This window comes from Leopardus geoffroyi, chromosome B4 (assembly GCF_018350155.1).
Source record: "Leopardus geoffroyi isolate Oge1 chromosome B4, O.geoffroyi_Oge1_pat1.0, whole genome shotgun sequence".
In the NCBI taxonomy this organism is placed as follows: Eukaryota; Metazoa; Chordata; class Mammalia; order Carnivora; family Felidae; genus Leopardus; species Leopardus geoffroyi.
In genome coordinates, this window is record NC_059341.1 from 104911327 (window position 1) to 104924689 (window position 13363).

General features: G+C 36.5%; 1 protein-coding gene and 1 long non-coding RNA gene across 21 annotated transcripts in view; one reads left to right on the top strand and one right to left on the bottom strand.

The window, feature by feature from the left end:
* Positions 1-920: 920 nt before the first annotated feature.
* The window catches only part of PPFIA2 (PTPRF interacting protein alpha 2), a 477637-nt gene continuing 465194 nt past the window's right edge, over positions 921-13363 (bottom strand). For 19 of the 20 annotated variants that reach the window (XM_045464340.1, XM_045464362.1, XM_045464361.1 and 16 more), the window contains 5 exons: positions 10187-10362; positions 9231-9299; positions 5270-5429; positions 3958-4049; positions 921-1699 (listed from right to left, as the gene is read on the bottom strand). In XM_045464340.1, coding sequence (XP_045320296.1) covers positions 3991-4049; positions 5270-5429; positions 9231-9299; positions 10187-10362 — 464 coding nt within the window. In that variant the 3' untranslated portion in view covers positions 921-1699; positions 3958-3990. The remainder of the gene's footprint in view (positions 1700-3957; positions 4050-5269; positions 5430-9230; positions 9300-10186; positions 10363-13363) is intronic. The other variant, XM_045464344.1, reaches the window with a different exon arrangement.
* Positions 7771-8823, top strand: LOC123590828. The gene is made up of 2 exons (XR_006708995.1): positions 7771-7844; positions 8086-8823. It is a non-coding gene; the product is annotated as an uncharacterized LOC123590828 (long non-coding RNA).

Sequence of the window (13363 nt, forward strand, 5' to 3'; positions counted from 1 at the left end):
AACATTTCTTACTGGATAGTCTCTAAGTCATGTATTGAGAGTAGATACAGATCTAGTGTGTTGTTATAATATCATAGTTTCTGTATTATATTTCATTTCCCTAAGTCAAGATCCCAGTGATCAGATGAGCTGAGAAAGCTCCTTTGCATTGTTTCTGCTCAGGCAACATTTCCAGAAAATTTAAAAAATCACCTTCATATGCAAGTTCAGTGCTCCCTCTTGTGGCAGACTCACTTTTGAAGGTAAAAAATGGACTGAGAGTCACTAGAAGACCAATTTTCATTATAGTTTAAATTAAATATTATGTGACTAGAAAACAAAGATTAAACAGAGAACTGGAAGTATTTTTTTTTTTATTGACAATGGAGAGGGTTTCTGTTACCATTACCTTTTGACTGAATCTGTTAAACAAAAATAGACATCAAAACAAATGTAATGTACGTGCAAACAGCAAATTAAATACAAAAAGGAAATTACTAATGACAGGTCTTGCGCTTCATAAGATCAAGCAGCAGAAAATCAGCAGTTAGATAAATGGTATTATTAAATAGGTTTTACTTTGAAATCTCCCGTATAAACAAAGAATAAACAACAGTAACACCACCAAATAAAGCCACAGGGAAGAGATTACTCTTCTGTACTTTTATACACTATATATGTTAATCATTCTGTCTTTCATTTATTTCCTCTGATAAGACTGACTTCAGGGAAGTCGCAACAAGGCCATCTTGGCTAGAAGCTTATAACATTAGACATGAGTCTGGCTAATGCCCTGTTACATTGACAAAAGGGAAAGGTTTCTGGGTTTTTTTTTTTTCAATGGAAATGAGCCTCGGACTCTGCAGTGGTTGACATTCACTGAACAGTGCCGGCTGGCGGTTCGAGATATCTGATGAACATGTGGTTCTTAGTAAAGAAGTTTTTGTTTTTTCTCTTTTTTCTTGGTCCACAGATAACAAGAGAAGATGCTGTTTATTCCTTATAAATTATTTTTTTAAATATTTGCTCTTGACTCTTGTAAACAGTTTAGCTTTGTTTTGTGTTGAAAAGGAGATCGAGCCATCACAGTGCTATTTCTAAAGATATAGGACATCCCTGATTGCCTTTAAAGGACTATTTTTGGCTCCAGTTCCAGGTTAAATCATTCCTTTTTACATGATCAGAGGCAGGTTTTCAGCTTTAAGTATTGACAGACTTGAAGGAGAAACATATCGATTTGACTGTTACAATTCAGAAACTGTAAAAATGGTGGAATGGTAAAATACAAACAGTACTTGGAATTGTCAAATGTTTGCACTCGAGACTCCATGAACCATATATTTTATTTTTTTAAAAATCATATTTATATCCATTTACATAAGACTTACACATTTAAAAAGAAATACATACACAGTAATACATAAATGCCTAGTATTTTACAATAAAACATGAAAAAACGAGTGGCTCCATTTCATAAAAGCATCTGTTGTACAGAATTTATGACGTGGATGATGCTTATTATTCAAATGACTTAAGCATTTTCTTACAATTGTAGTAAACTAATCAAACTTAATATCTGACTCCCCCAAAATCACATTTTCAGCATAATAAACCATCACTGGTGGTTGTTTCCTTAGAATTCAGTCTTCACAAAGGTTTTTACTGTTTGTCTTCATAGATGGTAGTGCACTTTAGGTAGAGTAGGCTGAAAAGACGACATCTGAAATATTTAATGAACAGTGTTAGTCTGCTGTCAGCTCCCGGACTGGAAAGTCCCCCTTTGCCACCAGTGAGACTCCTCCATGGAGCCTGCCTACTTCCATCCTAGGAGTCTACAAACGGAACGCCATCTAGGATCTGGCCGATAGCTGGACATAATTAACATTTGCTCCTTCTCCAACTTTGTGCAAGCCAATTTAATAAATCACAAGATTTGCTCAAGTTTGTGGAAAGCATGGCAGTAAATATAAACAAAGGTATTCATAGAAAATGTGAGCAGTCCTTTTGAAAAATCTGCAGCTTGCTCATCAGTAAATTCGGTCGAGTTGACTTCTTTCATGGAATGGATTCTTATTCTAGTTCATATCTTTTAGAGCTCTTAAAAAGACACCTTTATTTTTTTCTTTTCTTGCTTTTTTTTTTTTTTTTTTTTTGAAATTGGGCGGGGGGAAGGGCAAGCTGAGAGGGAGAGAGAGAATCCCAAGCAGGCTCTGTGCTGTCAGCTCCGAGCCCAAAGTGGGGCTCTAACTGACAAACAATGAGATCATGACCTGAGCCAAAAACAAGAGTTGGACGCTCAACCGACTGAGCCACCCAGGCGCCCCTGAAAAGACATCTTTGTTTACTTGTGACAAAAACACCATATTTCAAAGGATCTGGATCAGTGTCTGGATCAGTGATGTGGCATCACTGATTCTTCCTGTCATAATATACTTAGAAAAAGCTCACAATTTCTATTTCTGACACAAATGAAATGATAAATAATATGTTCTGAATTATTTTAATAATAAAAGTGTTAATGTTTCGTCAAAACAGAAACTGGCTGTCCTTGATTGGGTTATTGTAAACAAATACCTTTATCTTATTTAATGGTAAAAATTAGGAAATAGGAACTAGAATGCCATGCACAAAATACAAACTGCAAATAGCTAAAGAGTAATTCTACCCATCAGTCAAGAACTAAGAAGCGAGCCGTATTCAACATATTAAATAGTCATTTGTAAATTAGTGAAGTATTCAGTTCCTGGGGAAATTATCATGTTATGTGTAGAAGCTATTACAAACAGTATTTTGGAAAGCCTCTTATTTAGCCAAATCATTATATACTTTAGATCATGCCTAATTAGATGCCAAATTGTATACCATAATTAAATTTTTAATGTTAGGGTTTTACATTCTGAAATTAAATCTCTTAAAGCTTTTTATTTTATCAGCAGCTTCAAACAGTGACCCAAATAAGGCAGCACACCAGCTCCCATAGTAGGCCCCAAAGACCAACAAGAAATTGCATGGAGCTTTCATTCAAGGCGATGAATAAACAACACAAGATGAGCTGTTCCTCTGCCTGTAACTGCTTCTTCTCCCTGTCCCTGTGCGCGCACTGGGTTCTAAATATTGCTCTAAAAAGTCTTTTTCCAAAATATTAATTTATTATAAATGGCAAATATTTTGGTAAAACTCAGTTTTAGGTTAAACAAGTTTCATGAGCATTTGACATGTACAGCCTAGGAAACCACAGGTTTACTACAACCGTTTTTCAATAAAACTCCATTTTTGTATGGACTTGGAAGTAGATCCCATCAGCCAGTATTTCTCTAAATACAAATGCCTAATATCTTATAATTATATATCAAGGTTTTAGTCCTATTTGCCATTCTTATAATTTCACTTTGTTCCTATGCTGTGAGCCCCAGATCCTTAAAGCTCATATTTGTTTTCAGCAAATATAAATCAGTGATGAAAAACAATACACTGAAATTCAAAATTATCAGGCATACTCTGGCTTCTAATAATAAACTACCTCTACATCATTTACCTGCTTCTGCTGCTAGTTGATTCCGTGTACCTACTAGAATCACTTTCTGCTTGCTTTAACTTTCCCTATATAAAATATTCACTTAAAAGTGTGTTACTCTGTGAGTGCCGAATTCTCTTCAATAAAACGCTATGTGCGTCCATATAAAATGCTACTGAAAAGTAGATGGCGGTGGCTGGGGCTGCGACCTGCTGATGTGTAATAAGATAGTGATAGGCCTCCAACAGATGGACCTTAAATCAGAGCAGACAGATGGTGATCAGAAAGATGAGATTAAGAGCTACGATATTAAGACTCCTCTTCCACCCTCTAGCAGTCCAAAAGGGTCATCTCCCCTCTGTACTGCCAGGCCATACCAGAGAGTATCGTGTGGATTTACTACTCTATGTCGGTTCCATTTTTGGGTGGTTTGTTTTTTTTGTCAGCCGAGGAAAGCTACTCACAGCAAGTCAGTGCTGCCTCCTTTGAGTGGCTTGTCAACATGAGTATGTGCGAACAGTGGAGTTGTCTAACCTCTGCAGTCTTGATGAGGCAACTGCAAATGGAGAAAAGGGCTTTAGAGGAACTTGGATGATTGAGTACAAAAATCTCAGATGAGAAAGATTATCCCCTGAGTAAAGGGATCCTGAACATACTAGTAGACCTTCTTTCTCTCAGACATCAGCCACTCCTATCCCTTCCCGCTAGACCAAGTTACTAATGAAAACTTATTCCATTGTGATTCAACTGTACTTTCGAGTTGCTGTGTATTCCTCCTTAGATGAAGCCTGTAACAAAAGCAGCTCCCCATGGTGTTTCTGTTTTTGAAGCAAAGATTGCTCCCAGAGAATTCAGGATAGAGGATTTTTCCCCCTCCAAGTGTTGAAGAGCTTCTTCACTAATTTTAATTGCAATAAATTCCTCCTGAATTTTTTAATATGTTCCATGATATTAACAAGTTAGAAGACATGTAGAACAAAGATCACGGGTTATACTGGAACTGATTTTAAGGGCCATGATAGCTACAACCCTGAAAAGAAATAATGGTTCTAGGCAATTGTCTTAATAAAGAGAGTGGGGCTATTTTTTTTTCTTTTAATGTCTACCAAATAGAAATAATTTTGTGACTGCTGTTTCAAAGTGGTCTCTCCTTCAGAATGGCTGTTTTCCTTTGTGAGGTATATAACACAAGTCTAATGTCCACAGAAGGAAATAATACTAATTGGGAAATTACTATTGGCTTTGTGTTTGTTTAATTCTCTTCTCATAGTTGTGCTTGTTTATTTAAGGCCTTCTGCCTTGGTCAGATGTGAAAATATCTGATGAATCTGGGTTTCTAAGATGAAATACAAAACTTGCAATATTCAAACATGGAGGGTGACTGTGGAGTCAATTTCCATTTACTAAGGACTTTTTAGTCCGAATTCATCTTCTAACTAAACAAATTCTTTGCTTTGAGAATAGAAGAGTAAAGAAACACAAATCATGCAGATGAGTATTGTTCTTCCTAGATGTGGACATTAGCCAAAACTGTCCTTTCCAGGACTTTATAAATTATGTTTAATAATGTGAATGAGGTGCCATGGGTTCATGCATCAGCCGTTTGCAAGAGTCTGTTTTTGATGAAAGCAAAGTAAACTTCAAGCAGAGCAAACCAACTTAAGAATTTCCAGAAAGCTATGCAAAGTCAGAGAACGATACTAGCATTTGCTAAACAGGTAACATGTTTTGTTTTTTTTTTTTTACTTTATAAGCAGAAATGCAAAACTACTGTACCATCCGTTGTCATTTTCCTCGACTGCCCAGATGTTGTGGTTAACCTAAATCCAGCTGGTAACGTTTCTGAGGACCCAGGCATCATGCTGATTCCGTGTACTTCACGGGGAGGAAACTGTCTTCTCCATGTTGACCCACGCCTGAAATTCTTATCATCGCTCTGCCAGTACAGAATTATAATTGGATGTAATAACAAGTAAACTAGTCCAGGTCCTTAAAACTGTGCACTTAGAAACATGCAACACTGATATCTACAGTCTGTCTGTAAAGCACACCTATGGAATATTATGTTTTATTTGGAGAGTTCTACTGATTCCAAAACAATAACACAGGAGATTTGCAGCAGAAATGTTTTCATAAAAATTTTCCTCTGACTCCAAATCTAAGGTTTGCTATCTGTAAAAGTAAATCGTTTTGAAAACCTAAAGTAAAACCCCAATATTATCTCTTCTTTGTCACACTTTATGCCAACTGATTTTATAGTATGAGAGTATATATTTAGTTCACTAAGTGTTACACAAACCGTGTTTGACTCACAAACTTAAATAACTATTTCATGAGTTTTGCTTTTAAGTAAACAAGAGACATATGGGAGAGCTATATTTGATACAGCCTGGATCATATCAGATAAATAACCTATAGTTTGTGTAAGAAACCAAATTTGTCATTTGTTAGATTTCAGCTGATAATGAATTAACTTGTGGTTTATTGAAAAACCTGTGGAGCTTGGAAACCATCCTTTTAGCTCTTTAGACACCACTAAAAGCATAATATAATTCTGGTTGCTGTTTTACAAATGTATTTCTGGCTGATGATTCTGTTATATCATAATGATATAATCTCTTCCCTCTCTGCGCATACACAAAGCATCTGCTTAGATACAATGAACTTTCTCTATATTCACAAGGAGTGATGTGTAATCTACTGTTTAGCAAGTATTATTCTTTATTAAACACAAGTTACTCTTTATGTCAAATTCTAAGGAAAACATTAATCATTCTACGTAGATCTTATCTTCTTATGTCACTATGTTTTTCATGTAGGGAATGGTTATCTATTCCCTGAAGTTAATCTCAGTGTGTGTGGTTACTTTATTAGCTCAGGTGACTTCATTTTGGCATATAGAATAATAGGTCAATACTTAGCTCAAATTATCATTGTTCTAAACAAGTAAAACTATAAGGTATTCTTCATCATGGACTGCTAATTTAGTTGACATTCAGAGTCAATTTGGAAAAAATGAAATCACCTATGAAATTATATATATCCATTGTTCTACTAGAATCCATAGCATCCAAATCTAAATTTTGTTTAGATTAGGGAGCCATTTTACAATTTAAGAGATGTCTGTTACTCCTTTTCTCCACTGCCAGGTTCTACACTGTCCTAGGCCTCCAAATGTTTATAAATAGAGAAAAGAAGCAGAAGTTCACAGTTGTGGCCTGATTTCTTGGAAATCAGAATTTTGGAAGAGTTGTTGCATTAACACAAACATTCTTCAGTTCTACAAAACACTATATTACAGTGTAGGGATATACAACTGCTGCAATGTAAGGGTTAGGGACTCAAAAATAAGCAAGTGGAGGATTTAAATCATGATCTCTTTTGCTCTTTTAGCACTGTCTTCCCTCAGAAAGTTAATGGGACCTGGCAGCAACATCAGAGGAAAAAGTTTCCATGAGGTGAGGATAAAGGATACCCACTAACTTGAAGTGAAAATCTGTAGAAGCACACGAGCACTTCTCAAATTCTTTCCATGGGGGCTGAATGTAATCAGCCCCAGAAACAAGCACAGGTTAAGTTGTTTAGCTACTTTTGCTCACACTCAAAAAACAAAAACAAACAAAAAACTAGGACGAAAGAGACTACAGTGTTGGAATGATAAAATCATGTGCTGTGTTCTTTATTTAATAAATAAGAAAAAGATGCAGCATATTTTAAAGGCAGATAGTCACATACCATTTAGACCTTTTGGCTTTTTATTACTTTCAGAAAGCAACACTAACTCATATATGCTTGAGTCGCTACCTGGCTCCTTTGAGTCAATCCACATTTTAAAATGTAGCAATAGGATGGTTCTTTAATTATTTTATTTTATTAAAAATTTTTTTTAATGTTTTTATTTATTCTGAGAGAGAGAGAGAGAGAGAGAAAGCATGAGCAAGGGAGGGGCACAGAGAGAGAGCAGGACACAGAATCCAAAGCAGGCTCCAGGCTGTGAGCTGTCAGCACAGAGCCCGATGCGGGGCTTGAACTCACGAGTGGTGAGATCATGACCTGAGCTGAAGTCGGACGCTCAACCGACTGAGCCACCCAGGCACCCCAATAATTTTTATTAACATTCCTTTTGCAACTTAAAATTTTTTTTTAATGTTTATTTATTTTTGAGAGAGACAGACAGAGACAGAGACAGAGAGCAGGAAGGGCAGGGGCAGACAGAGAGGGAGATACAGAACTCCAAGCAAGCTCCAGGCTCTGAGCTGTCAGCACAGAGCCCGACATGGGGTTTGACCCCATGAACCATGAGATCATGACCTGAGCCGAAATCAGATGCTCAACCGACTGAGACTCCCGGGTGCCCCTCCTTTTGCAACTATTTTAAAAAAAAAATTTTTTTTTTCAACGTTTATTTATTTTTGGGACAGAGAGAGACAGAGCATGAACGGGGGAGGGGCAGAGAGAGAGGGAGACACAGAATCGGAAACAGGCTCCAGGCTCTGAGCCATCAGCCCAGGGCCGGAAGCAGGGCTCGAACTCACGGACCACGAGATCGTGACCTGGCTGAAGTCGGACGCTTAACCGACTGCGCCACCCAGGCGCCCCTCCTTTTGCAACTTTTAAACAAGGAGAATAATTGCATTCAAAAGCATGTAGGGCTTATGTAGATTATCTTTTTGATTCAACAATTAAGAATAAGGATTAAAAAGATTATCAAACAACTTATAAAATTAAAATCAGTTAAGTATTAACTGTTTTAAAAATATCAATCATTATTCTGCTTGGACAGGAGTATGGATTTATAGGAAGTTAGCTGAGGTCAAGACTAAAGCTAATCTGTCTATAACCTCCTCTACAAAGGAAAGCTTGGATTTTATAAATCCAAGATCATCTTCCTTGCTCATTTGAATGTGAAATAATTGCCTCATTTTAGGATTTGCTGGGTTCATTCACAAAATTATTTGAATCAGCTTTTCTTTCTAGTCAAGAAACGCCTGCATTTTGCAACACAGAATTATGCCTCTCTGCGTTTTCCATTTAATACTTGGGTTTTCTTTCTACTTCTTCCAGAAAAACCCTGTAAAAAACTCAGAAGGGCTAATAAAATCCACAGCATCTATCAATGCACAGAGTTTGCTAATGTTCCTTGTATTCCTTTGTCTCAGGAGTCTACTCATATGTTTATTATTTTCCAAATAATTTAAACATGCATATATTATGTTTGGGATTCTTACACTTGATGTAATTTTTAAATCCTATGACTGTTAAAATGTTACTCATGTTTTCAAGGAAAACTCAATGTCACTTTCTAAAATAATGAAAAGCTTCCCATTTACTGAAAGCAAGTTTTCTTTTCATTGTAATATCCTAAAATTTATTGTAGGATACACTGATATTTAGGAAGTCAGCACACAATTATTTAAAAGCTGAGTTTATCAGGATTAATGTTATCACTGCTTTTTTAAAAAATGTCACTCATCATAATTTTGCCATCACAACTCATAAGAATCTGTTTTTAAATTACTTCTAGGTGTTTCTAACTGCTGATATGATAATATTTATGAATTCATAAAGGTTTTTCCAAAACCAAATGACTAATAAAATTTAATAATTAGGCACAATACTGGGGAAAATTCTAGATTCTATCCAGAGAACAAGCTTCTGATTGATTTTTGAGCACTATTCCTTGAAAGTTGTTTTATTTGTACTCTTAGATCCTTGTGAATGACAGATAAGGACTTACTTCATCCAGCCGCCGTTCAGTTCCCAGAGCCAGGAGGTTATTGTATTCCCTTTCAAGAATCTGCCTTGCCTGTTGACATCAAACTACAGTTACCATCACTGAGGTCACAGTTTACTTTAAATATCATAGATATTATATTCATCTGAGAAAACATTACAATCCTGTTTTATTTAAAGTGTCTTAAGATTTTAGTCCTCCGTGTCTAAAAGCCATTGCAAGTTTTAGTTATAAATACAAGGTAGGGCCATTTTCTTTATAGTCAGTCTGTGGACAGTGGGGAGACAGCCTCACATACATGTCTGAGGTCAAGGGGCACTTCGTTACTTTAATCCAACTGAATATTTTATATAAACTTTGCAATAAACGAAAAAATGAAAAATGAAGTTAGACTGCCAAATTTTTGTTAAGTCTATAGAGATAGTTCTCAAACCTGGCAAATGCTCATTATTTGGGGAAACTTTAGATAAATTGGATTCCTATACCCAATCTCTGGATATCTGATTTCTTAGGCCTGTGCTGTAGCTTGTAGGTTTTATTTTAAATTTTTAAGAAACTTGGCCGATTTGAATAATTATCCAGGTTGGGGAACCAGTGGCATACTCATTGTTAAATGTCTGTCTAATTCAGACATGTAAATAGAAATGAACGCCTCTCAGAGAGACAGAGACTGAAAGCCATCTGCCAGGGATATTGTTTTGGGAAATCTGGCATTCAGGTGGAAGGCTGGACTACATAACCTCTAAATCCCTTTTCCTGATTAATTTTATGATTTTGTTTTGGCTAGAAATCCAGTGGCTTCAAATTAAAGCCCCAGTGCCATATTTCAAAGGTTGAGCTGAGCTAACTCTCATTAGGGCTCATGAATACACAGCCAACTTTTTTTTTTCCTCCCTACAAGTGTACTTTATCGCTCTATAAACTAGGGCACAGTGCAACTACAGCGGAAAGGGGCTTGCCTGGGTGTTCTGTGTTGGAATCTGTAGTAACAAAGCTAAGCTGCTGTAGTCAAAGTTCTCATCCAAGGCTATCAGTGAGCCGTGCACACCACTCTCAAGAATATTATTTGCATATTCTCGAAGTCCAATTGCTTGTATCCAGCGAATCACTCGATCGTTGCTCCACACCAACACATCTAGGAAAAGAGGTGCATCGTTTTAGGCGGCAGTATTTCGCACAATAAACAAAACTACCGGCTGAAATAAGCCACAAGTGTCTGGCCAAGTCAGCATTTATGCTGATTTCTTTATCCACTCCCCAATGCACCTGGCCCCCTTCTGTTGCATTTCATTCTCATAGCTAACCTGTCTTACTTTTAGCCTAGAAAAAAAAGTTGTCTTTTGAAGCGTGTTTGTTATCACTGAAAAGCACTTCCAGCACATGGAATACAATGTCTCACGGTGTTTCCTGTGTGGTTGTGGAGCTCCAGGGATCTGTCCCAAGCTTAATGTTTTTTTTATTACCAGACAGGAGCATTTCTTATTCCTGCCTTGATATACAGCTCTTTAGTAAAGACAGAAAAATGAGAAGCTAATATGGTTTTTCATCATTGTTTTTTAACCACTAATTAAATACTGAATATAGACTAGAAGAGCCTTTTTTTTAACCTGAAGCAATAAATCAAAGAACAGAAGAGTAAGATAGAACAGGGATTCCATAGCCCGAGATTTACCCCACTATTTTGTCAATTCATTATGTTTCAATCACATGCTGATGCAAAAATCAAGCACTTGGTCAAGTCACAAGTTGTTTTTCCTTTTAGGTTGAAGGTAGCATTTTATTGAGATATAAAACACTTGCAATTTTATTTTCTAAAACTAAAATCCTTAGAGAAAAATGTCATATGTGCCTTTTTCAGACTTTTGGTCTGGAGTGTCATAGTATATTCTATCATTTATATTTTTTCCATTGTTCTCATTATGAGTTGACAGAATTCTACATAAAAATCAGCAAAATAGACAGAAGACCACAATGTTCCACAGAAAGGAAAGAATGTTAAAGAACTAAGAAGGAAATGTGAAAAAAAAAATGATAACTTTTTTTTCTAATCCTGTAAAAAGGGAAATAAAGCCCAGCATTTAATTTTATGCTAAAATTTAAGTTTTCCTGTTAATTTTTTTTTCTTTCTGAGAGAAATGTATAGCTTTTCCAGAAAAGAAAAAATAAAGAATACTCTGGGATATATTCTTCAACTTCAACCGTTTATCATGTTCCTCTCCCCCCATTTAAATTATAAAAGTCTGTAAAAATCAAGGTAGTAGTTGTTTTTGTTTTTGTCTTTTTGGCGGTAGCAGAGAGAGTATATATTGTTTACGTTTTTCAAAAACATTACTAATTTGTTCTAATACATTCATTTATAATCAAGTTAGGTTTTCTTGTGCCTAATATTAAAGCAATATAGTGATAACTCAGCCCAATGGAGACCCCTTATGTCATATTCTCAGTCACTGACCTCACACCAACAGTAACCAATATTCTAACTATTCTCACCGCAGATTAGTTTTGCTGTTTAGTTTTGATTTTTTAGCTTTTTATAAATAAAATCGTACAATATGTACTTTTGTGTCTACATCTTTCACTCAATATGAGATTTATCCCTGCTATAGAAATGGAAGTATCTTATTTTCATTGTTATATAGTATTCCATTGTATAATTATACCACAATTCATCATTCTACTGTTGATGGACATTTGGCTAGGTTCCATCTTGGGTTATTAAGGATAGTGCTGCTTTAAATATTCATAGATATGCTAAATAAATTCCATTCTCACAATTTAAAGCCCCAGTAGCAATGTATAAAAATCTGCATCTTTACCAATACTCTGTATTTCTCAATTGTTTTATTTGCCTTTTTTAGCCATTATGGTAAATTTCTTATTGTTATGGGTTGAATTGTGTCCTCTCAAAATTCATATGTTTAAGTCCTAATCCCCTGTACCTCAGAATGTGACCTTACTTATAGAGATATGGTTCTTATTGAAGTATTAAAAAGAGATTTTTAGGGCGGGCCCCAATCCAATATGATGGTTTCCTTCTAAAAATGGGAAATGTGGACATAAGATATGCAGAAAAGGAAAACACCACAAAGAGCAAGGCAGAGATCAGGATGATGTGTTCCTTGATAAGGAACATCAAGACTGACAGAAAACCACCAGAAAGTAAGGCAGTGGCATGGAACTGATTCTTCCTCACAGCCCTTAGAAGAAATGAATCCTGCTAACACCTTAATCTAGCCTCTAGAACTGTGAGACAGTACATTTCTGTTGTTTTCCAGAAAAAGTATAAAGAATACTTTGGGAAATATAGTTGCTTTTTCTATTAAAACTGTAAAATAGCCTTTATTTATTTATTTATTTATTTATTTTTAACGTTTATTTATTTTTGAGACAGAGAGACAGAGCATGAACGGGGGAGGGTCAGAGAGAGAGGGAGACACAGAATCGGAAACAAGCTCCAGGCTCCGAGCTGTCAGCCCAGAGCCCGACGCGGGCCCAAACTCACGGACCGCGAGATCGTGACCCCAGCCAAAGTCGGATGCTTAACCGACTGAGCCACCCAGGCGCCCCTAGCCTTTATTTTTAAAGAGTATTTTTTTAAGGTTTATTTATTTTGAGAGAGAGCGCGTGGGCACGAGAGAGCACATGTGCACATACGTGATCAGGGGAAGGGCAACAAGAGAGGGAGAGAGAGAATCCCAAGCAGGCTCCATGCTGTCACCACAGAGCCTGATGTGGGGCTCGGTCTCACGAATTGTGAGATCATGAACCGAGCCAAAATCAAGAGTGCAATTGATGCTCTACTGACTGAGCCACCCAGGCACTCCTTAAAGAGTATTTTTAAGTTCATAGCAAAATTGAGCAGGAAGTACACTGTTCCCATATGTTCCCTGCCCCATAGATGCACAGCCTCCCTGACTATAAAGTCCCTCACTCGAGTGCTACATTTGTTATGATAGACAACCTGCATTGACACGAAGTCCATAGTTAACATTAAGGTTCATGGTGGGTGTACACTCTACAGGTTTGGGCAAATGTAAAATGACATGTATCCATCATTACAGTATCATACAAAATAGTTTTACTAAAAATAGTTGCCCTAAAAATCCCCTGTGCATCATTTATTTATCTCTCCCTCT